General features: G+C 44.3%; 1 protein-coding gene across 1 annotated transcript in view; it reads right to left on the bottom strand.

Annotated features, from left to right (window-relative positions):
* Positions 1–510: 510 nt before the first annotated feature.
* Positions 511–26,150, bottom strand: part of XK (X-linked Kx blood group antigen, Kell and VPS13A binding protein) — a 55,406-nt gene continuing 29,766 nt past the window's right edge. The window contains exon 3 of the mRNA XM_047764960.1: positions 511–4,308. Within this exon, the coding sequence (XP_047620916.1) occupies positions 3,482–4,308 (827 nt within the window). The 3' untranslated portion in view covers positions 511–3,481. The remainder of the gene's footprint in view (positions 4,309–26,150) is intronic.

The following is a 26,150-nucleotide window of genomic DNA, read 5'->3' as shown; positions in this document are numbered from 1 at the left end:
TAATTTCAAGTAGCTCCCTTTTTTTTTTTTTTTTTGGTTTTTCCAGCTGCCCCATAGCATAGGGAATTCCCAGGCCAGGGATCAGATCCGAGTCACGGTTGTGACTTAACATGTTGCAGCTTCGGCAATGCTGGATCCTTACTTAACCCACTGTGCTGGGCTGGGGATCAAACCTGCATCCCAGAGCTCCAGAGACTCTGCGATCCCACTGCGCCACAGCAGGAACTGCTGGTATTTAATATTTCTGGATCAGTATAACACTTACGCTTCAGCAGGATCTTAGTGTCGAGCAGTGGAGCTTTAACAAATGGAGTCAATGCTTACAAAACAATCAGAGGAGGTTGGTGTCTAGCGAAGCAGAGTCCTAGCACTTTCAAATTTCTCATCCCACAGACAAAATTTCCAGGTGAGCTTACGAAATCAAAATGAACCACAACAAAACAATTTTCGAATTTGTGTCCAAAATAGTCCCTGAAGTCAAAGCCACATGAAAGGACTGAAAAGCAAGGAGAAATTGAAAAATTAATTTATTATATGAAGAAACAGAAGCAATATTCCTTAGAGTGAGTGGCTGCAGAGAAGCAGCCTGCAAACGCACACATCCGCAATGTACTGGTTGAGAAGTACTGACACGTACACTCATAACCATGGCACTCATGTTCTAAGGTGGTTTCCAAGGAAATGCTGTATTTGACAATCAATTGTGATTTTCATTTCCCCATTTACAAGGCTGAAAAGATTATGCCCACATTCAATTAAAGTCTTCCGGATCAGGCATTCCAATTGTAAAGCAAAATTAACAAAAGATGCTGCTATGTCCTTCGTGAAAGGTGACGGCTACCAAAATGAGAAGCTCGTTTGCTATCAAAAGCAATTTCTCAGATTTCAGTGGGTCTCTTCCTTCCAAGGACCATATGCTGGGGCACTAATTTTTGTCAGCAACTGATGGTAAGGGAAAGGGCGACTGCTGAGTTCTCTCCAAAAATAAAGACCATTTCAACTCGCCCTTCCACGAGGCCAAAGGCCGACGGGGGTCCCTCCGCTCACGTGAATGATCCTACTTGCTTCTTTTCTAACAGTAAAAAAATAACAATAACCTGTCTATGGATTTGAATGACTATAATAACATCTTCTTTAAGCATGTATGGCACTTTAAAAATATTTTCAAAGCATTTTCACACCTATTATTTAATTTGTTCTTCCTGACAAGCTTGTGAGGTAGGCTGGGCAAGTATATCATGCAAATTTGGTGGGTGAGGAAACTGAGGCATACAGAGAGCAATGAAGTAACTTGTAGGGTTGGACAGGGAGATGCCCACCTCTGTGCTGCACTGTCTCCAGTAATGAACAAAGGCTCAATTTGTTTGCTGATCTCGTGTCCATACACTGGGAGGGAATGCGTCACCTCCGCCCGGCCAAGTGACACGGACTCGGGTGGAGCATCTGTCATGTTACGGCGTGGAATTAATTAGACAAAGCAGTGAGTTCTGAAAGTTGGAATTATGACTGAAAAATACATTTTTAACTCTCAAGAGGGGAGGAAATTTGCTGGTTGGTCTGTCTTTAGGGTAACCAAGTTCTTACCATTTCGGGGGTAATTTTAAAACAAAATTTCTCAGTTCGTGTCTCAAAATGTCTTAAACTTTCACCATGAAGGAAAAAAACCAGTGGTTTTTCTTCCTCAGAGTGATTAGACATGTATGGCCCCAAAGCTGGGCTATCTGCATATCAAGAGTTAAAGAGGGAAAAACAGCCGTTTCTGTTACTAAACCTCTTTATCCCTATGAACCTGGTTTAGAACAGGGCTTTGGGAGTCTGAAAGACCATCGCTGTTAGTTTGGTTTGGGGTCACTCAAGACGCTTACCTATATCCTCTATTAAAATGACTCTAAATGTATTTGAAGGCTCAGATTTTACAGTGGTTCTTGAGAAGGCTTCTAAAACCCAGGCTGGGGAAATTCCAGTCTCTCCATCCTTGTCTAATTCTGACTACAACTCCTGCTCAAACTCACCATCTTAACCTGTCCCCTCCTAGACCAGCTGTCAGAAACTGGATGGGGCAGAAAGTTCAGCCATTAGGGGTCTTAAGACTGTCAACCCTAATGGAGCTGCAATGTCCAGCCAGACCAGTGACAAGTCACCTGCTCCCAGGTATTTCATGATCAAGGTTTTTCTTGGTAGAAATAATGGCACTAGATCCAGGCATTTTCCCAGGACAACTGAGGACATGTCCCATAATCCTATGAAAGAAACAGGGTTCCAGATTAAAGGAGAACTTCTGCTGAAGACAGGAGAGTGGAGGAGGGATGAAACCGGAGTTCTTGTTCAAGTTAACTCAATCCTGCTAAATCAAAGTGCATGTAGTTAAAGATAAAAAGCTTCTGGTCATGTCATCTCTTTCTAAAATTTCAAAGTTTCTGAGTCAGTGTCTGACAGGTGGAACCCGTTCCCTTCAAATTATGAAAATTAAAATCCCTGTGTAACCTAGGCCAGGTGTGGAGTTTTCTTAAACAGACAAACAAACAAAGTTAACCAAGGTAACTCTTGTCTAAAACTTTCCCGCAGGCAAGGAAGAAGTGGAGTAAAGACTATGAGTTTGATTTTCTTCTTTCTTAAGAAGGCAAATCCTAATAAAATCTACTGAAAATTTCCCTGAACTGATACTTAAGCCTACCTTCTCGCAGATTCACACCTTCAACCACCACAAGAAGGTAAGAATTCTGCTTAGCAAAGCCTAAATCACTTTGATGCTTTAACGGCCCTCCTGATCAAGCGTTTCTTCAACATACCGAAGGAACACAATTTTCCCCAAACTCTAGGGCTTTCCTAATCACATGGAGAAATCAATCTTACATCCACGGATCCTTGAGAATAAACTCTCCCAATCCAGACTTTTGAATCCATTAGAGGTAACAAGGCTGCGACAGCTGGTTATGTACAAAGAGCCCGAGGGAGATGAAAATGGAACATCTGTCTGTGCCAAAACCAAACTTCAACAGCCCTCCCTGAAAACTCTTGACAGGAGTGATGGGACTGACGGCAAAACCCCAGTGACCATCTCCGATCATCAGACAGCTCCTGGGTGAAAATTAAGCTAATAAAACAGTAGGCTACCGGGACCAGCAGTCCGGAAAACTAGAAGACAAGAAAGCCCCTGCCCTCATTCTACATGATGGATCTAAGCAGCCAACTCAGCTGCCACGGGTACTTTGTCAATGAAAAGGCCAGGAACGGCTGGGAGCACATGGTCAGCTGCGAATGGTGGTGCCTTAGGCCGCCCCTTCCACACTCGGGGGCTTCCCTGGCTCCTTTCCACGGCTCCCACATGCCCGCCCAAGAGCTCTCGAAAGGGGAGTGACTCACAGGGAGTTGAGAGCTAACATCCTGCTTTGCTCACCGCGCAGGGCCCATCGGCTGAATGAAGGACAGGGATCAACCTAGGCAAACCATGCGTCTGTGCCCCCAAGAGACTCGGGTCCTCCTAGGCAGCACTGAACTCATCGGCGTTCAAGATCTGGCTGGGCACTGAACTTATTTTACTGCTGGAAGGTGTCTCTTCTCTGTCCGCGGGGGACCTCAGATCGGACTTTTCTGCAGACTCGCAGGACCGCTGCGGCCGGCAGTCGGAGCAAGCGCACGCGAACCACTTCTGAACGCTTTCAGAAACGCTAGAGGAAAAGAGCTTTTTGCAAGGGTGGAAGAACTGGTAGAACACGACCATGAACAGGATGGCTGTGCAGTAGCCGACGAGCAGCTGCAGCATCAGCAGAGGCGCGCACACGTACATGTAGATGTCCGTCTTGTAAAGATACCACAGGAGGAGGAGGAAGGCGTTCTCAATGAACCTCAGCATGTAGTACACCAGGAGCCGGTACCAGTTCTGGGACTTGCTGATGAGGTCGGGGCTGTTGATTTTCAGCTGCACAGCTGACCAGCAGAACATGTTGATGCCGGCGTAGAGTAAGGTGAGGAAGCCCAGCACGATGGTGGTGCCCACCCGACTGAGGGCCTTCTCGATGTTCTCGGGGAAAGGGGAGCCGCTGCACCAGAAGAGGATCCAGGGGTAGAAGAAGAAGCTGAGGAAGTTGATGAGGATGTCTATCACCACCCAGGCCTTCAGGACGGAGGTGAAGAGGACCAGGACAATGACGCGAGTGGCGATCTCAAAGCTCCTCCAGAGGAAGATGCACACATAGGCCAGCGGCTTCACTTTGACCTCGTATTCATCGTATTTGATCTTGATGGCCAGGATATTGCAGCGCAGGGCTCCGTACACAATGGACAACAGGGAGAGGCCCATGAAGACACCTGGGGAGAAAAGAGAAAGAGCGCTCTCAAGTGTCACCTCGGGCAAGAATCCTACGGTGGGCAGCTGCTGGCGGGCCCTACCCACATGCCTTGGACTCCGCTGTGTCCGGCGCACAGGCTGATGTCTAGCGGTCGGTGTCTGCTCCCTGCACCCCAGGGCTGGTTCCAGGGCTGCACAAGCCTGCTGTGCCCAGGCGCCCAGGAAATAATCCTCCCGGGAGAGCCCTTCGACACCCCAATTCTAGCCCTGCCAAGAGCTGGACTAGAAGGACCTGGCCTCCCCTGCGCTTTGGGTTGAATGACTCGGAGGCGTGATCTCCATACTCTTTACCAGGACTTCCTCCGAGGGTTACTTTCTAGTCGCCCACAGGGACTGCGGTCGGAGAATGCTCCCTTTATTGGCCACTTTCCCTTCCCTGTCTCAGTTCCCTTCTCCTGCGCTTCTTCTACCCTCCTGCCGAAGCACGTGCGCCCAGGTCCTGGTCTCAGGGTCTGTTTCGGGGTCAACTCACACTAAAAACACCTTTGTGACCCCAACGGGCTCTGTCAGAAGATGCAGCGTCCCTTACATGGTGTGTTTCATTTTCTCAATTAGCGTCTCCGCCCCTATTTCTTCTTCTTCAATATACCCGTGGTGGAAACTTAGAGTGCACTCTATAAGAAATTGCTCGTGAGTTCCTCGCTAGCTGCAGGACCTCTGAACTTTATATATTGACTAGAGATTGCTCACTTTTCTTTGCTCTTCAGCTGTTTTCTTAAATTCTGCACCTTGCCGAAGAAATGAGAACCTCACTGTTACTGAGAACCAATCTGTCTTGGGCTAAAAGGCCTTCAGGTTTCAAGAAGTCTCAACTCCAGCTGTTTCTTTCTTTCTTTCTTTCTTTTTTTTTGTCTTTTGTCTTTTGTCCTTTTAGGGCCGCACCCGTGGCATATGGAGGTTCCCAGGCTAGGGGTCGAATCAAGAGCTGTAGCCACCAGCTTACGCCAGAGCCAGAGCAATGCCAGATCCAAGCCACATCTGCGACTTACACCCCAGCTCACAGCAACGCCGGATCCTTAACCCACTGAGCAAGGCCAGGGATCAAACCTGAAACCTCATGGCTCCTAGTCGGATTCGTTTCCGCTGCACCGCGATGGGAACTCATCTAGCTGTTTATTTCTTAAAATGGCATATGGCTAATGGGTTTACCCAGTTGATACAAAGCAGCAGTGTAGGGGGACAAGATGTGGCGCATTTGAATGAAGTGTGGCACCGCGTTTGAGAGCACCACACTGTTGGCTGTGAGGTCTGTCATCTAAAAAATGTACTGCCAAGCCATGAGCACAGACTGTATGCTCAAAACTGAAACACAGTCACTACAGACTGCCAGCACCTCCAAATATTGCAGCAGAGAGGGAGGAGAGGTGGGGCTGGAAGTCAGGAGCTGAGAAGTCTGGCTCTGGTTTTACTCTTGTCGCTCCAGGCTACGCTAGGGAAATGGCAATTTCTCTGGGTTCTGTTTTCTTGCCCATAAAATTGAGCTTCCAATTCCTGCCTCTTAAAATGCAATGTCCATATGACAGTTGTCTTTACTTAAATTTATAATTTAAAATGCATGGGAATAAAGGGCTGTTTTTCTTATTTAAGTTCTGAGTCAATGGAAAACATCCATATTTGATGGGCATAACAACTCCAAAGCTTTGGTAGTTATTTGCCTGGGAGAAGCTCAATTTTACTCAGAGTATCAACTTTTCTCATGGTCTTTTGGCACTGATTTAATGCATCGATATCATTCACTGGAAAGACTGTCATCTACTAATCAAATTTAAAAGACAGAAATATCACTACAGGAGTAGACTGGGAAGTAATTGGACTGAGTTATTTTTCCTGAGAGGCTAATGCAATGGAGTGTGATAAAGCAGTACATACTACTGGATATATTTTTATACATGGGGTTGGAAATTTCTATAGACCTCGAGAATCTAGCATGGGATCCTTTTCTTTCAGTCCTTATGTTTTGTCCACTCTAAGAAAAATAACTTCAAATGCAGAAGAGGAGCCAAGTATAAATTATGCATCATGCAAATTATGCATTCATACACATACAGCATTCACATTGTTACATTTCCGGTACTTGAACTCCAAATTGCTTATTATTATGTTTAACAATGCAATGACCCAAATGATTTTTTTTTTTTTTTAGGACCACACCTGTGGCATATGGAGGTTCCCAGGCTAGGGGTCGAATCGGAGCGACAGCTGCTAGACCACACCAGAGCCATAGCAACGCGGGATCCGAGCCATATCTGCGACCTATACCACAGCTCACGGCAAGGCCGGAGATCCTTAATCCACTGAGCGAGGCCAGGGATCGAACCCGCAACCTCATGGTTCCTAGTCGGATTCGTTTGCGCTGCACCACGATGGGAACTCCCATGACCCAAACAATTTTTAAAGCATCTATCCATTTTTCTCTTGTTAGGTCAATTTACATCTTTTTCTCTATCAAGAGAGTTAGCCAATTATGACCCAATTGGCGCTTAGTAGCAACCAACGGCTGAAGCTTTCCTTCTGAGAATGCAAAGAAATTATCTTAAAATCACTGACTTCAAGCCTCATGCCCACTGTGGGGTGCTCTCTGCAAAATGTTGCCCATTGAAAGGGGGCCAGGAAGAGAGGTATACCTGAGAGAGAAGCAGCTTGTACAAAATATGCTTGGATGTACATTTCCATCTCTAGAATTAAGCTGTTATCCAATGAACGGCTAGGAGGCGGCTCATGCAAATACCTCCTTATTCAGATTTAAATGGAGTCATGTTCCTGACATCATTTCCCAAACTCCTCTTCCCACAGTTGACACAAAAGGGGATCAGTCGGCAGCCCCGCCCATTTCAGTGGCACTTCATAAAGTCTAACAAACATCCCTAAGAATCCTATTCTCATTTCCTATGAGTGTGTGTGTGGTGGTGGAGGGGGTGGGGGTGCATTTTGCTGTTTTTATCGTTCATTAGAGGCAAGATATCACACTAGGTAAAGCTAAAAGGAAGGCTGTGGCAATATTCCAAAGCCTTGCCCCACTTACAAAGCTTCTCCCCACTCAATTCCAGCCAAGTGACCTTCCAAATGAACGTTCTTCCTCTTTCACAGAGCAACCATTATTAGGAATGTATTTGCTCATTTCCTGACTTAACTCCAAAACTTTAAGCTCGCTCTTAAGTGATGGAGAACATTTTGTTCCTCAGGATCCTCGTTAGGAATGGAATTCTCTTTGCAGGACAAAGGGAGCCATTTCTCTGTGGCTTTGGAGAGAGAACAGAGGCTGCTTCCACGCTGCAGAATGGTCAGTGCTTGTTCTCTGTAACGTGACTACGCCCCGCGGACACCGGATCGTCAATAAAATAACTGAACTCATGAAACACTTCGGTGGAATAGAGTTTTCAAAAAAAAAAAAAAAGAAAAAATGAGTGGGAGTTCCCGTCGTGGCACAGTGGTTAACGAATCCGACTAGGAACCATAAGGTTGCAGGTTCGATCCCTGGCCTCGCTCAGTGGGTTAAGGATCCGGCATGGCCATGAGCTGTGGTATAGGTCGCAGAAAAAAAGACAAAAAAGACACACACAGGTGCGCACAGACACACTCACAAAGCACTCGTTTTCCAATCCTTGCTCTCTGGATTCGGGTGTTGCTCCTTCCTGACCTCTCTGGAACATTTGATGTCATTCAGTCCCACCTTCTTGACATTTTTCTGTTCAAGTGAGCACATCATTTCCCCTAATCATCCTCTCACTTTCCTCACAGCCCCTTCTCAATGTCATGCACAGGCACACCCTTCTGGTCCACTCAGGAGCCAGGGCTTTAGTTTCTCCTTCTGCCCAAGGGTCTATCAGATTTCTCTTCCTAGACATCTTCTAGGTGCCTCGAAACGAAACAAAACGCAGACAGAACAAAATGTAGATTTCCTTGAAAAATCACTTACATTTCCTCTAGCATCGCATGACACCGTCACTCCAAACCATCCTATCCAGAAATTCACATGTAAACTAGGACTTTGGACCCTCCTCTCCCATCACGGTCAAAGAGATCTCTCAGTTCTTGCTATTCAGTGTGGCTCACCGACCAGAAGCACTGACACCGACTAGGAGTTTGTTAGAAGTGTCGCACCTTAGTCCCACCGAGTCAGAATCTGCATTTTAACATGAGTTTCCACATCCTTTGTATGACTGCTCTAGGGAGTTCCCGTCGTGGCGCAGTGGTTAACGAATCCGACTAGGAACCATGAGGGTGTGGGTTCCATCCCTGGCCTTGCTCAGTGGGTTAAGGATCCGGCATTGCCGTGAGCTGTGGTGTAGGTAGGTTGCAGACGTGGCTCGGATCCCGCATTGCTGTGGCTCTGGTGTAGGCTGGCGGCTACAGCTCTGATTCGACCCCTAGCCTGGGAACCTCCATATGCCGCAGGAGCGGCCCTAGAAAAGACAAAAATAAAAATAAATAAATAAAGTACTGCTCTAAGCTCTTCTCTTCCTCCCTTTCTGGCTCTGCCTCTTATTAACTCTCATACGGCTCTTGCCTTAAGGTCCTAAGTCATCTGTTTTTCTGCCACCAGCCTTCCTCCTCTCTCTGTTGGCCTGGATAAACCCTACTTGTTCTTTGAGGCTCAGTTAAAATGTTACCTCATCAAGGATGCCTTTCCCCAGCCTTTATTTATGCAACTGCATTTATTCAGTTGTGCTAAATGCTTCCAGGACTCTTCGAAGCTCAGTTAACTGCCACTCTGCTGGGAACTCACAGCCACCTACACATACCTTTATCACATCACTTGGTACCTGTGGTTTGGTGCAATCTCCTAGACGTAGCTACTGTTTCCTATAGATTTCTATTAGCACCCAGCACAGTGACTGGCACAAAATGGGCAATTGATATGTAAATGTTGAATAAATGAAGGAATACATGAATTAAAAACTGCACAATCTGTGAACTGCCCTGTTTTCACCACTGAATGAGGAAGTGAAGCTCCAAATCTCTCACGGACATAACTGAAGTGAGCAATGAGAACCCTTGAAGCCCCTTACCAGAGGGTGACTTTGGGGTTATGGGCTTCCTACGCAAATACATCTGCTTTATGTGACTTCTGCAATCAAGAAGTTGCACCTGTTTGCAACACTGCCAGAGAGGTCGGGTCCAAATTGGAAAAGATTTTTCAGATTTAAGTTTACAGTCTAAAAAACCTCCTTTAGGTACACGAGAGGCTTGCCAAACGGGGAGATGGAGGAACAGTGCGGTATTTTCTGACCCCAGAAGTAACTAAGGAAGCGAAGTACTGCTTCAGGATGTGACCCCAACCAGGGTTAGGACAAATGTGGATGAGCCCTGCAGTATTGTCTTCCTGGTCAGTTATCCAGATCACTATTCCTGCTGGATTCCATGGCTTACAGTTACTTAAGTCATCCCTGACCACTTATTACGGGACAGAGTGTTCTGCTTTAATGCCACCCCAGGCCCTGACGACTGGTCAGCAGACTGTTAATGAACAGATTGAAGATGAGAGAGCTCGTCATCGCCATGAGCTGGTACCCACCTCTGCTGCCTCCCTTCCCCAGATTCTATCAGACAGAACTGCTTTGGTCCTTTATGGTAACAGCTTTATTGAGCCAGAATTCACATACCATACAATTCACAATTTAAAGGGTACAATTCCATTGTTCCTTAAAAGCAGATTCACAGATAAGGGCAATCATCACTAGAGTCAGTTTTAGTACATTTTCATCACTTTAAAAAGAAATGCTGTGCTCTTTAACCCGCATTCCTCCAGCCCCTCCCACCCCAGCCCTAAGCAACTGCTCATTACTTGCTGTCTCTGTAGATGTCCCGATCCTGGACTTCCATACGAAGGAAATCATAGAATGTGTGGTCTTTTGTGACTTGTTTCTTCCACTCAGAGCAACAGTTTTCAACACTCATCTACCCTGCAGCGTGAATCAGTTCTTCATTCCATTTCATGGTCAAAGAACATTCCACTGTGACACATTTTGTTGCTCCACTCAGCAGCTGATGAAAATTTGGGATGTTTCCGCCTTCTGGCTACTGTGACTATGGCAGCTACAAATATCCGGGTATAAGAATGTTGTTCTCCTGGATCTATAGCAGTAGAATTGCTGGGTCATATGATAAGTTTATATTTGATTGTTCGCCAGACTGCGTGCCAAAGCATTTGCACCATTTTACATTCCCGACGGCGGGGTTCTGATTTCTCCACACTCTCACCAGGGTTTGTTCTTATTCTTAACTTGGATTTTTATTATTATGAACTTGTTGATTCTAGCCATCTCAGTGGGTGTGAAGAGGTATCCCACTGTGATTTTGATTTGCATTTTCCTGATGACTAATGACGTAGAGCATCTTTTTATGCGCTTATTGGCAATGTATACATCTTCCTTCGTTGCGCTGGTTCTTAACTATGGAACAACCTCATAATAGATTTCACAGTGTCCCATAGGTATCCCGAAACTTTGCCAGAATTCGAAGGCCAGATGTGCATAAACTAGTTTCATAAAGGTACACGAGCTTTACCCACAGCCATCAATGAGCATTTAAATGAAAACATAAAAGTACAGTTCTATCTTTTCATGCTTTTAAAATTCTCTTTAAAAAGGCATTAAAAAGCAAAAAGAGGATTTCCACGCTGGCAATGGCAGATTAACTTGTTTTGGTGCAATATTTCTGCCAAGAACAACTGGACAAACATCTGTTCAAAGGCATCAGAGAGCTGCCAAAGCAGTTGGTACTTTGGGGCCAATATCTTAAAGAGAAGAAAAGTCCTGCGAGGAAATTCGGAAGCTGCTTTTCCTCTGGAGATTGTTGCGCATATGAGAGATACTATCACGGAATCTGAACACAGCTTTTAGCAGTCTCTCAAAGCTGGAGGGTGTGGGAGTAAATATGGACATTTTGGCCGTTGATATAATGGTCCCGGATTCACCCAAAGCTCTCTGGAGAGAACCCCGAAGACTAGATGCTAAGAGTAAGAAGTAGATAAGCCCTCATAAAGGTGAGGTACAGATTTTAACCAACTCAAGTCAGGACTGAATCAACTGGATCTGTATCTGGTCCAATTACCCGCCATAAACAAAAGTAAAATCTTCCTGGAGAAGAGAATACATCCAGAGCCTCAAATTATCTCTCTTTATAAGGTACAAATATCTGACATTTAGTGAAAAATACCATGGTATGCCAAGAACAAAACCCAAAAATGATCAAAATCCAGGAATTAAAATATACCCATAGGAAATACAGACATTGAAATCATGTGACATGGATTTAAAATATCCATAATTGATATTCAATTAATTATGTCAAGAAGTTCTGACAAGATAAAGAATTTTTCAGAGACTGGAAACTAGTCTAAAAACACAAATGAAAATTCTAGAACTGAAAAATTCAATAAATGTAATTACGAAATCAACAGATGGGTTTAACAGATTAAAAATACCTAGAAAGATAATTAGTACTGGAGTTCCCATGTGGCTCAGTGAGTGGGTTAAGAACCTGACTAGTCTCCGTGAAGATGCAGGTTCGATCCCTGGCCTCGCTCAGTGAGTTAAGGATGTGGTGTGGCCCTGAGCTGCAGTGTAGGCCACCAATGTGGCTTGGACATGGCGTTGCTGTGGCTGTGGTGTAGGCTGGCAGCTGTAGCTCCAATTCTACCCCTAGCCTGGGAACTTGCATATGCCACAGGTGTGGCTGTAAAAAAAAAGAAAAAAAAAATGGTACTAAGTAGAAGGCAGTCAGAAGAAAATGGAGAGAAACAGAAAGCATGAATAACTCACGGGAAAGTGAAAATGTTGGCAAGAGATTTTAAAAAAGAGAGAGAGAGAAGAAAAAGAATGGGTCAGAAGCAATATTTAAAGTCTAAGAATTTTCCCAAACTGCTAAAATATCAAACTAAACCCCAAGTAAAACAAAGAAAACCACAACTAAGTATATCATAAATGCTGAAACGTCAAAGTGAAAACCTTTAAAAGCAGTTAGAAACAAACAAACAAAAATCAGATGAACTTCAAAGGAGCAACAACAGGGACAGCTGGCACCTCAACAGAAATAATGGAAGGATGGACAAAGGAATGATGACCTCAAAGTGGGAAGAAAATCACCACTAACCTAGACTTTCATACACAAAAAAGGTAAAAGAAAAACTATAACAAAACAAAGATGAGAGTATGTGTTACTAGTAAACCTGTTCTTTCTTTCTTTCTTCCTTTTTTTTTTGGGGGGGGGGTCTTTTCATCTTTTCTAGAGCCACACCCGCGGCATATGGAGGTTTCCAGGCTAGGGGTCCAATCCGAGCTACGGCTGCCGGCCTACGCCAGAGCCACAGCAACGCCAGATCCGAGCCACGTCTGCGACCTACAGACCTACACCACAGCTCACGGCCACGCCGGATCCTTAACCCACTGAGTGAGGCCAGGGATCAAACCTGCAACCTCATGGTTCCCAGTCGGATTCGTTAACCACTCTGAGCCACGACGGGAACTCCACTAGTAAATCTGTTCTAAAGAAAATACTAAAGGTAGTATTTCAGAACCAGTGAAAATGATCCCACAGGGAAGCATGGAGATACAGACAGATATGAACAGGGAACAAAAGGATAAACACAACTTTTTTATAGTGAGCAAAAAGACTTGAAAAAAAAAAAAAAGACTTGAACAGTTATTTCACACACACACACACCACACATATGCTCCAAATGGTCACTAAAGACATGAAAAGGAAGTCAAGCTCATTAGTCATCAGGAAATGCAAATTCAAATTAAAACGAGACACTATGACACACTCACTGCGTTACTGAAAGTAAAAGCAAGTGTCAGTAAGGATGTGGGGGCAACTGGAACTGCAATACACTGCCTGTGGGAGTGTAAGGTGGCATAACCACTTTTGCAGTTTCTATCAAAGCTTAACATAGGCGTTTCCTGTGGCTCAGCAATTCTAGCCCTGAGTATAGATGTAACAGACCTGCAAAGATGTGTACACGAAAAGGCATGTATGAGGATATCTTCAGCAGCATTATTTTTTAATAATTCCAACCTGGAAATAAGTGAAATGTGAATCTAGAGAAGAATGTTCCAATTTATTGTGGTACATTCATACATAGCAATGCTAAAGAGAAAACTTCTGCTATGGGCCACACCATGGATAACGCATAAATATAATGTTGAATGAAATAAGCTAGAACTGATTCCGTTTATATAAAATTAAAAAAAAATAGGAAAAATGTATCTGTGATGTGAGAAGCCTGCTGTCTGCTTAGTGGTTACCCTTTGGGAAGAAGGGTTGGGGAAGTGATTGAGAAGGGGCACAAGGGAGGAGAGGCTTCTGGGCGTGCAAGCGCTCCCCTGTTTCTCGACCTGCATAGAAGGCTACATGAGAGTTCCTGCTGAGGCTTAGCAGTTAACAAACCCGACTAGTATCCATGAGGACTCGGGTTCGATCCCTGGCCTCGCTCAGTGGGTTAAGGATCCGGCGTTGCTGTGAGCGGAGGTGTAGGTCAGCAGCTCAGGTCTCATGTTGCTGTGGCTGTGGTATAAGCCAGCAGCTCCAGCTCCAATTCGACCCCTAGCCCGGGAACTTCCATGTTTCACAGGTGTGGCTCTGAAAAGACATAAAAAGACAAAAAAAAAAGAAGGCTAGGCTTCATGGGTGTGCTTACTCTGTGATAATTCATCAAATTGCACCCATGTGATGAGTGTAATTTTCTGTCTACGTTTTATGCCTGAATAAAAACGTTTATTTTAAAAACGTCTAGATGCGTTACTGTCACACTTAATAGGCAACTCAATAAATGTTTACTAAACTGCATTGTTTACAGGCAAAACACTGCTCTTTCATTACTGCAATGAAGTTATTTCAGGAACAGTTGCCTTCCCTACCCTGGCAAAATGCCAAGGAGGAAACATAGTATAAAGCCCTCCGTGACTCACTGCAGCAAAACGGCTTTCCCAGATGGCACCAGAGTGACATCCTAACTGTAAAACGCACCTGAAAGGTCTAGTGGCTCAACTCTTACTGTTACCAAAATGTCTCTTGAACATCTGCCAGGGTACCAGATGTTTAGTCAGAAACTGAGGACTTTCCTTTTAATACATATTTACATCCTGTTTAGTACTCAGAAGTGTCATAACAGATATTATGGCACATCATTCACAGCACATGGGATGTGATTATTATCTACCATCTCCAGAGATCCTGGATGATTGGGCTGTTTTTCTCCCAGACGTGTTTCGATTTCTTACCTAGGGAACCTAGATGATAACATTTCTTCCGGCTCATCTCTGTTCGGCTCAAAAAGTTTACTGCACTCTTCACTCATGCGGGGGACTGGTGCAAGCACTTTGCAGGTACTGATCACTTAATCTTCATAACAATTCTATAGAGTAGATACTGTTATTATCCTCATGATACAGATGCGTAGAGAGAGACGCAAAGATGCTAAATAACCTTCCAGAAATCACTCAGCGAGCAGAGCTAGAATTCACACCTAAGCAGTCTTGCTCTAGAGTCCTGGTCTTAGCCAGCAGGCAATTCCGCCTAAAGAAATATTAAATATTAGGATGTCTCTTTCCCTCGCAGTGGTCTTAGCTCTACTTTTTATCTGTTTTATCAATGCGAGGCAAGAAGCAGAAGTCTGCTACCCTTGAAATTGCCCAGGGCCTCAAGGGGTCTAGAGACTCCTCTGCCCAGCCCCTGACCCCCACCCCACCCCGCCACCCACCAGGAGTATTCTGGGGGAGCTGTCCAATTCTTCTACACTTCTACTGGGCCCGAATGTCGTATTTCTTTTCTATCATATGCGTATTCGCTCTATAAAGACTTTCTGAAGTCATGCTGTCTAGGCATCTAAGAGTGGGTGAGCCTCACTGCACTCCGCTGGTTTCTGGGAATCGCCTCCCGAGGCACAACCAATGATCAGAAAGAAGAGGGGCAGGCTCCTCTATCTGCCCTGCCAACTTTCTTATCATCCTGCCTCAGGCACAGAGAAGAGGCATCACTGAGCTGAGCTACTGAAGGGAAGAGCCTTGCCCTCCACAGCCAGACAAAGGAAGTCAGTACCTGACCCACGTGCGGGGCCGTCCACCAGGTGCGCTAACAGCAAAGCAGAACTGCGAGACCAAAGCTCCACGTTCGGCTGCAGAGTCTCGCCTACGGCCAGGCACGGCGAACCTGCGTCCCACACCGTTACTCACGTCCAGCGAGCTTTGTCAATGGTCAGGCACGGCCACTTGACCCTCCGCACCTGAAATACTCTCTTACGTTTTCTGCCTTCGCCGACACCTGTAGACACTCGGGATTAACTGCACACACATCCATCTCTCCACTAGTCTTTTCAACTCTCGTAATAATTCTCGGCATCATTTTCCCCCAAATCCATCCTCCCTTCCCTCTTTTCAAATGCTTTATTCTGTTCTTCTTATGTAATGGTCTTGTTTGATACGTGTTTACGGCTACAAACAACATGAAAAGCTTTTAGAAATACATAGTGTAGGAAAGAATTTCTTTCTTTTCTTTTTAAGGCTCTACCTGTGGCATGTGGAAGTTCCCAGGCTAGGTACGGGTCGAAGCAGAGCTGCAGTTGCCTGCCTACGTCGCAGCAAGCAACCCTGGATCTGAGCCACATCTGCGACCTATGCTGCAGCTTGTCGCAATGCCAGGTCCTCAGCCCACTGATCAAGGCCAGGGATTGAACTCGCATCCTCACACACACTAGGTCAGGTTCTTAACCCACTGAGCCACAATAGGAACTCCAATAATTTTAAAAATAGATAAACAACCTGGGCCTTGCAAAGAAGACCTCAGTTTTCCCATATATGATTGCATCTGTTCAACATGCCCAATTCCCCAATTCCTTTTTTTTTTTTTTTGGCTGCACCCATGGCATGCAGAAGTTCCCAGGCTAGGGACTGAACCCGTGCCACGGCAATGACAATGACGGATCCTTAACCACTAAGCCACCAGAGACCTCCAACATGCCTGACTCTAAGCTGCACCACCAAGACCCACTGGCTTTAACAGAGATATGTGTGAGGAATCAGAAGGCCCTTTTCCAGATTCTTCAAACATAGGCTCTAGAAGGAAACATGAGCAGCTACATAAGGAGCTTTCACTGCCAGGCTCCAGTGAACCAGAGCACAGCCTTGACAATGTGCTTATATGGGGCTCGGGAGGAGTGCATGTCTTCCCACTGAGTAGCATTAAGTAATTTCTCCTGGCCTGTGACCACAGACTCCAGAGAAGAAAATCAGAGCCTATACTCAGGCAAAAGCCAAGTCTGAATGAAAAGCCTTGGTGGTACAGAGAAGCATTTTCCCCCAGTGCATTTGGGGATGAGTTCCATTTTGGAGAAATGGATATGAACTCACTTTCAAGGCTTACACACTTCATACTGTCTTATATTTTGACATACCACTACACGATCATACTGAGTATGGCTGAAAATGCTCTTTGGTGCAGCAAAATATTAAATAAACATTTAAGGTTTTATTAAATAAAATATTAAATTCATATTTAATTAAATAAAATATTAAATTCATATTGAATATTGAATAAATACCCATATATCTTAGATTTGCAATAATTAAATAAATTCATCTGGGTAAAGGCAGATCAGAGCAGTGTGGGCTCCAAATCACAGACATCTAACATGGAGCAGAAGTTTGAGAAACTTCCATGGTGGAGCAGTCAACATAATACATCTCAAATCAACCTTAGGGGAAGAAGAACACAAGCTACGTTAAAATAAAATCTGTTACTGCTGTATTAAGCCATAATTTACACACCAAGTGTACATGTAATTGAGAAATATGTCAAATTCATGTCCCTAATAGAATACAAGCTCAATAAAAACAGAGATTTTGTTTTATTTACTGATGCCTGGCTTCAAGTATAGTACCCGGCACAGAGTAGGTGTTTAATAGATAATTGTTGAATAAGTTAATTGATAACAAGGATTTATTACTAAATTTTTAAAAACCACTGTATTCAGGCCAGTGTTATATGACTTCTTCATTTACCAAAACATATGCTACAAACATGTTCCAAAGGGTACACCTTCATCCTTGAAGGATGTTTCTAATGGTTATGGGCTCTTCTCCAAAGGACAGCATAAAGATAACAAATGCAAGGCTAAAAGATACACAAGCAAAATATATTTCTGGATGGCCCATGTCTACCAGAAAATCAAGTGCCCACAAATCTCTATTCTCTTTGGACTGTTTAACTAAGTATCATGGAACATTTGACGCGTTTGTTCTGCCAGTCACTTTTACTTTGAAAGAGAAGAACTTGGTTAGCCCACTCTCTGCTCAACCTATTTTTTTAGTGTCCTTTGTCACTAGTGTTAACTAAAGTAATTCAAATATACTTCTAAAAGGTTCAAAAATGAATAAGAAAACATTGACATCAAAGACGAATCAGCAAGCTTGCTTTCAAGATTCCTTCTATTCACTTCACACCCCCCCCCCCCCCTTGAATTAACCTTGGCATTTGGATCCTGGTCCTCATACAAAAGGAGAAATCAGAAAATGTTTACAGAAGCAGATGATAACAACTGCGTATCCTTGGGTGGACAAGTGTCAGAAGTTCTAAAGTAATGGATCGATCATCTTACTTTTTCCTAAACATAGTGAACATATGCCATTGTAATAACCTTGTTATGAGATGCTTTGAATTTATGTTTAATACTATCTTCCCTAGAGAAAACTCAATTTTATTCTATCCACTGAGTCCAAATTACTTTTTGGTCTCTTGGGGCACAATTAGCAATACCAGAAATAGCTTCCAATCTGAGGCAAGCATTAAAAACTACTTATCTCTGGAAATATAAAGGTTGGCTAACTAAATCTTCTTTCTCAGTCTCCTACATGCAGAAAAAGTGCAGAATCAGCCTTAATAAGGAAAGGCCAAGAACACTAATGACTATTATCCATATCATAATAAAGTTCTGAGAGCCAGTTCCAGCCTTTCCACATGTTCCCTTCTCCTCTCTGCAAATTTCCAGCCCTTAGCCAGCCCCAGGGTAAGGTGAACTTTCAGTGCCGAAGAAGTGGAAGGATTGAATATATCACACACGAGAAAGACAAAAGTGAATTCAGTTCGACTTTTTATTTTATTTTATTTTATTTTTTGCTTTTTAGGGCCGCATCCAAGGCATAGGGAGGTTCCCAGGCTAGGGGTCGAATCGGAGCTGTAGCCAACGGCCTACACCACAGCCACAGCAACACAGGATCCGAGCTGCATCTGCGACCTACACCACAGCTCACAGAAACACCAGATCCTTAACCCACTGAGCGCGGCCAGGGATCGAACCCACAACCTCAGGGTTCCTAGTCAGATTCGTTTCCACTGCGCCATGACAGGAACTCTCAGTTCAAGTTTTTTAAAAACTCTTTAGTATGTCCATGTGCCTGTCACCAGGCTAGGTAACTATTAGCCATGTGGTTATGGCATTAAAAGAAGGTGTGTGTAGTAATGATGAGGGACGCTAGTATTTATGCATATTTTTCTCAAGTTAAAGTTCCTATTCTGGGTTAGTTTTAGAAGTAGACATACAAAGGAGTTCTCGTCATGGCTCAGCAGTTACCAAACCCAGCTAGGATCCATGAGGTTGCAGGTTCGATCCCTGGCCTCGCTCAGTGGGTTAAGGATCCGGTGTTGCCATGAGCTGTGGTGTAGGTCGCAGGTGCAGCTCGAATCTGGCGTTGTTGTGGCTCTGGTGTGGGCCGGCGGCTACAGCTCTGATTAGACCCCTAGCCTGGGAACCTCCATATGCTGCAGGTGCAGGCCTAAAAAAATGCCAAAAAAAAAGTAGACATACAAAAGTTGGTTCCTTGAAAAGATCAACAAATTAATAAACCCCTAGCAGAACCGATCAAGAAACAAAAGACAGAAAATGAATTACCAGTATCAGAAATGAGGGAATATCGTTATAGTCCTACAAACATTAAGTTGCGTAAGGGAATATTGTTAATAACAGTTGCCAATATATTCAGTAACTTAGGTGAAATGGACACATTGCTAGAAAAATACAGCTTACTAAAAGTGACACAAAAAGAGACTAAATCTGAATACCATCTAGCCATTAAAGAAATTAAATTATTAGCAGAGTTCCTGTCGTGGCACAACGGAAATGAATCTGACTAGGAACCATGAGGTTGCAGGTTCAATCCCTGGCCTCGCTCAGTGGGTTAAGGGTCTGGCATTGCCGTGAGCTGTGGTGTAGGTCGAAGACGTGGCTCAGATCTGGCATTGTTGTGGCTGTAGTGTAGGCCACCAGCTACAGCTCTGATTAGACCCCTAGCCTGGGAAAGCAAATTTTTTTAAGGCTGTTTTTTTTTTTTTCCTTCCCTCTCTGCTCAATTCCCTTTTCTTTCTTTTTCCTCCCTCCTCCTTCCTTTTTGCCGGCCTAAGTAGACAGGCTCTGGAATTTCCATGAGGAAATATAGGTGCTCATTGAGAACTCTAGGTGGCCAAGACCCACAGGAAGACACTGTTGGGCAACTGGGGATTGGGGAGGCCTGAGCCCAAAGAGTGTAATACTGTATTCTTGCTGGAGGTTTCTCTGCAGTTCTGGGGCATGGTTGGCTGGGAAATTCAGGAGGCACTCTCATTCCAGACAGCCTGTTAGCTGGAATACAGCTGTTACTTTGTCTGAATGTTCTGGAACTGAGGTCTAGGCTGATGGCCTGTTCTGCCACCACATAGCTGTGTGACTAGTCTCACCTCACATACCTTTTGCCTCTTTATCTAAACGACATCTGTCAACATAGGTGTCACAGGAGCTTTATGGAAATTAAACGAGATAATCTAAAAACGTTGGTATATAGTGCAGGCCCTTGGCGAAATGCTCCTTAGAGGTTAATTTACTATATTATGACTGCTGGAGGTTAATGACTGTAATTTATTATTTACTTACGGAGGGTCCCTTTTAGGATCACTACACTAGATAGCAAGTCCACAAGGGGTATATACCTACTTTTCTCTTTTTTTTAATATAGTATTTGTTTTCAGGAATTCCCATTGTGCCGCAGCAGAAACGAATCCAACTAGGAACCACGAGGTTGTGGGTTCAATCCCTGGCCTTGCTCAGTGGGTCAAGGATCCAGCGTGGCTGTGAGCTGTGGTGTCCGCCCCAGACACGGCTCGGATCTGGCATTGCTGTGGCTGTGGTGTAGGCCGGCAGCTACAGCTCCGATTAGACCCCTAGCCTGGGAACCTCCATATGCCACAGGTGCAGGCCTAAAAAAAAAAGACAAAAAAAAAATTCAAAGCACTTCCATATCCACCACCTGCCTTATCCTCCTACCCTCCCAAGAAGGTAGGCGAAACAATCACCATCGCTTCTGCTTTATAAAAGGAGACCTGGAGGCTCAAGAAGCCATATCAGCCAAAAGGAGGACCGAAAAATAGTGTCAGAGTCATAGAGTAGAACAGGGGTTGGCAAACCAAGTCCTATCTTTGTACAGCCCAAGAGCAACAGGGTTTTTGTACATCGGTAGCGGGTTGTAAAATCGAAGAAGAATATGCGACACAGACCACAGATGGCCTGCAAAATCAAAATCATTTACTATCCGTCCCTTTGAGAAAGCTGTTGCCGGCAAGAGAACACTTAGCCACAGAAAAGAATGAGCCAGCACTCCATTCATCGGCAGGTATAGCGCTCGAGACATTATGTGGAGCAAAAAATGCAAATCACACAATGGCATTTGCAGTATTACAACATTTAAAGACCTACAAAACCAATACGGAATACTCACAGAGACGTTGCATATGTAGTTAAGCTATGTATCAGGCATGAGCATGATAAACTCTGAAATCATGACAGGGAAGGGTGACAGGGTGCTCCAGCTGTACTAGTTATGCTGTATTTCTCAAAGAGAAAAAAAAAAAAATTCTGAAGCGAACATGTCATGTGACTATTTGATAAAGCAGGCAAGGAGGTACATGGGTGCTTGTTCTATTATTCTTTATTCTTGTCTATATGCTTTAATATTTCATTGATGTACAAGGAAACACATCTGTAGTTAATAACTGAGGGGACATTGTAGATATCGTGTGTGGTTTTTCAGCTCTAGAAACCCCCTCCCCAAAACAAAACCAGCCTTCTCGCGATGCCCTTGTGGACACGTCAGAGAAAATGCATATGCTGATGTGAGTGCAGTGCAGATGGATGTGCAACTGGATATGTGATCTGGACTCATATGCTTCACGACTTTCTTTTTTTAAAAATGATTTTTATTTTTTCCATCATAGATGGTTTACAGTGTCCTGTCAGTTTCCTACTGTACAGCAAGGTGACCCAGTCACACATACATACATACATTCTTTTTTCTCACATTACCATGCTCCATCACAAGTGACTAGATATAGTTCCCAGTGCTACACAGCAGGATCTCATTGCCTATCCATTCTAAAGGCAAGAGTCTGCATCTATTAACCCCAAGCCGCCAATCCACCCCCTCCCTCCCCCTTGGCAACCACAAGTCTGCTCTCCAAGTCCATGAGTTTCTTTTCTGTGGAAAGGTTCATTTGTGCCGTATGTTAGATTCCAGATCTAAGTGACATCATATGGTATTTGTCTTTCTCTTCCTGACTTACTTCACTCAGTATGAGTCTCTAGTTCCATCCATGTTGCTGCAAATGGCATGATTTTGTTCTTTTTTTGGCTGTCACTACCTCCTTTCAGGCTAAAGGGCAACTGCTAAGAAGGGCGCAGGGCTGTGGCTTGGGGACTGTCCTAGCCACACTTTCTTGTCAACTATTGCATGAAGACATAAATTTATAGTGGGGATACAACTGGGAAGACAAGAGAATCATGACTCGAAATTATCTCAACAGGCTGATATCCTGGGCCTGAATCCAAGAAAAGGAAATATAACTAGAAGAGATATCAAGCCCTACCTTTACACATTTAAAAATATACTGTGCAGGTTCAGGATGGGTAAATCTTGATCTCAGTATGAAAAAAGAGAACTGAGAGAATTTACCAAATCACCCATCAATATAAACCCACTGTGTGATTCAGTTCTTCCTAAAGCTACACGTGGGCACATAAATAAAATCACCAAGTTCCGATTAAAGCAAAAATATAATATAATAAAAGCAAACATAGTCCCACTGCTCTCGGCTCATCAAAGTAAGTCTGCAATATCACCTGCAATTATGAAATGCCATGTTTTAAGAAAAAAGTGATTGTATCTCAGATTGTATCTCAAGTACAGTGAACTACCCAGCAGGCCATTAGAGAAACAACGGGAGGGGCTGGAACGTGGAAAAGAAAAAGGAGACAGGAGAGTTGTGAATATGTGACTATTTGGAGATCTGCCAGGTGGCAAGGGGAAGGAGTTGTGTTAGTGTGGCTTTATTGGGAAAAAATCAGGTCTAACCATCAGGCTGAAGACTAAAGGAGGCTAATGTCCATACTATACAAGTAAAAATGCTCTACTTAGTGGTGTCAACTTGCTGGACTATTATCATGAAAGGGATTTAATTTGCTCCCCCGACCTCCTCTCAACTGTGCTTTGTGGAAACAGAATATGGAAGAAGTGACAGCGTTCCAGTTCTGAGCCTAGACCGCCAGAGGCTCTGCAGCTCTGGACGCTTCGGCTCTCAGAGTCCTGCCCGCACCGGGCCAGCCTGCTCAGGAAGTAGAGGCCACATGGAAGAGAGCCATTCCTCCTGCAGCCATCCTAGGCGAGTTATTCCCAAATAACCCACAGGCTGTGTACTCACGAGCAAGCTGGGCCCAGAGTAGCCGAGCCAGGCCCAGATCAGAACTGCCCAGGTGAGCGCCAGACTGCAGAGCAACAATAAATACTGATGGTTTAAACATGAAGTCTTGGGTAGCTGACCACTTACAATAGCTAGCTGATACAGAAGGGACGTTTTATCCCCTTTCCAAGCCCATGGGGTGGTCTCTCCTCACCCCAGGCTATTCCTTCAGGGTCCCTCCTTCGGGAACCTACAAATGAGAAGCTGGCCTCAGTCTCCATGCTCATGAATGCCCCTAAACTCCAGGGCACACGCAGCCAGATATCTGAGGGAACAGGCAGGGGGGTGGGCCTGAGGGCTCCCAGCTTAGAAGGCAGGCAGTCAGGAGCTTGGCCCTCCGTGTTGTGAGAGCACCCTTCCTCTTTGAAATCCCACTGTAAGTGGCTTCTGGAAGGGGAGGTGAGTGGCCTCTACCATAAACAGGATATTACAGAAGCCACTCTTACTCTTGTCCTTTCTCCCCAGGTATCTCCTTATAGAATCTGAAGATGGGGACATGAGGGGTTGACCATGGTAGGGCTAGTTTGTCACTCATGGAAAATCCTGAAAAAAAGGAATTTGGCTGATTCTTAGTAGCTTTTTTTTCTGAACGTGGTATATCTAGTACTTGGGACGGATATCATTTCCGGTGGAAAAGGAAAAGTCTCACTTAACTATAGTAGAAGGAAGAACATTTTAACTACAGTGTTTTATCAATGGAACAGTGCCTTCTGAGTACTGGGAGCTCCGCTACTGAACATAATCAAGCAGAGGCTGGTGGTCCAACTTTGAGGGACACCAAAGAGGGGATTTCTACACCGACTGCAAAGTGAGACATGATCACCTTAGATCCCTCCCACCTCTTCACATTCTACAACTCTCTGAGAAGCCCTGTGGGCTAGATATGAGTCAAGCATCTAAAAACCTGGATTTGGGGCTGGGCTTTGGTCTTGGTTTTAAGTTAGGCCCTTAAACTTCCGGAACCTTGATACTGCAGATACTACAGGCCTTCCACTTAATTAGTATCCTTCCATTCTTCCTTGAAGGCAGAACTCTAATCGTGAGGACACGCTAACTGCCCACCTGTTCAAGAAAGACGATACCAGGTTCGGACTCTGGAGCAAATCAAGATTTGTGTAAGAGCCGTCTCCCAATTCTTCTTGAGTCACAAATATAAACGATGATGTTTGCATGGTATATTCACTGGGTTCACTGGATGAACCGGAGTAGAATTATGCTGCAGGAAAAGGCATCCCTTCCCAATCAAAAGAAGTATACAGGAAGAAACGTTCCTTCTTCCTGACTTAGTCATGCCTGCCTATGATATCTAGAGTTATAAAAACCCATAGATATTTTAAAATATGCCCCCCCCAAGATTCTTTACTATTCCTCCCACCGAGAAGTCAAGTTATGTCTCCTCTTCTTGAATCTGAGATCTACTGGCTGCTTGCATAATAAAATATGGCAAAAATGACTGCCAGTTTCTTGGACGAAGAGTTAAGAAACAGAAAACTTCCACTGCATATCTCTTGGAACATTCACTCTTAAGACCTAGCTGCCACGCTATGAGGTCTGCATAGAAAAGAACCAAGGCTTGCAGCCCTCAGCGCCAGCTAAGCAACCTCTAGCAAACACAGTGCCAACGTGTCAGCCACAGGAGTAAGCCATCTCGGAGGTCAATTCTCCAGCCCCGAGTCAACCTTCACTCCAGCTGATGCCCATGGAGCAGGGATAAGCTGGCCCTGCTAAGACTTGCCCAAATTACAAATCTGTGGGCAAGAGAAAGGGCTGTTTTTATTTTAAGGCACCAAGGTTTGTGGTCTGTTATGCAGCAATATATAACGGATACACAGTCTCCTTGCAATCACGAGGGAAGAAAGACACAAAGGCAGAAAATGGCTAGATCCCTGATGCTGTTGTGCTGATACATTAGCCAATCATGGGTTTGCTCTGCCTCTGAATTTATTATCTGAGGCGATAAATTAAAAAAAAAAAATTTAACTACTTTTAGTTGGCTCTTCTACCACTGGCAACTGCAATATCTTAAATGATACCCTGTTTTTTTCATCTTTAAAAAGGAAAAGGACATAACTGCCCTGCTTTTTATTTTTTACCATTCGCTGACCATATATTGACAACCCATATGTGCCAAACCGAGCATGTGCAAAAGTATAAGACAAAGACCCATGGCGAGCCCCATAGCTCATTGCTTGACCACTCTCCCCGGCCCCAACAAAAACTAAGAAACATTCGTTGTGGAGACATGAAAAACACAGACAAATGGATTACAGAAAAAAATAACTCATAACCTCACGATCCCAAGACAACAACTAACCGACATTCTAGCAAACTGCATTTCAGGCTCTTTTTGAAGTTTTATATTTTGTCTATGTCTGTGCACATGAGCATGTACGTGTGTGTGTACACACACATGCAAAAAACAGATGTCATGGCAGAAATTTATAAGCTTAGATCACGTAAAGCACTACACACCCACTACGATGTCTCCCTCAATGTGCCTCTAAGAATGTAAGAATTAAAGCTATTATCCTTAGATTAGTGCATAAATCACAACCAGTCCTAGAAACAGGCAACACCGGTAAGTTTTGTTCTGAAGCTAAAGAATGTGCCTGGCCAAGGTACATCTCTGAGCAATAAACAGAGTAAAAGAAGGCAACTGTCTCGGGTTACCAACGTTCAAAGAGCTGTATTATAAATTTAGACCTGAGTCCTAGCCTATTCAGCCTTCCCCCAAACACAGCAGAGATGAAACAGGGTGCGTTGTTAAGAGTGCTTTCCTAGAAATCCTAGACATATGAGACACCTCTGAAATCTCGAATTGAAACACCCTGTGCTGACCACCATTTTCTTCTTCTTCTTCTTCTTTTTTTTTTTTTTTTTGTCGTTTGTCCTTTTAGGGCCGTGCCCGCGGCATATGGAGGTTCCCAGGCTAGGGGTCTAATCAGAACTACATCTGCGACCTACACCGCAGTTCAGGGCAACAATGGATCCTTAACCCACTGAGGGAGGCCAGGGATCAAACTTGCACGCACTACTAAGCCGCTGACCA

Source organism: Phacochoerus africanus, chromosome X (assembly GCF_016906955.1).
Source record: "Phacochoerus africanus isolate WHEZ1 chromosome X, ROS_Pafr_v1, whole genome shotgun sequence".
Lineage (NCBI taxonomy): Eukaryota > Metazoa > Chordata > Mammalia > Artiodactyla > Suidae > Phacochoerus > Phacochoerus africanus.
The sequence above is the reverse complement of the archived record's forward strand: the minus strand, read 5'-3'. Positions and strand labels throughout refer to the sequence as shown.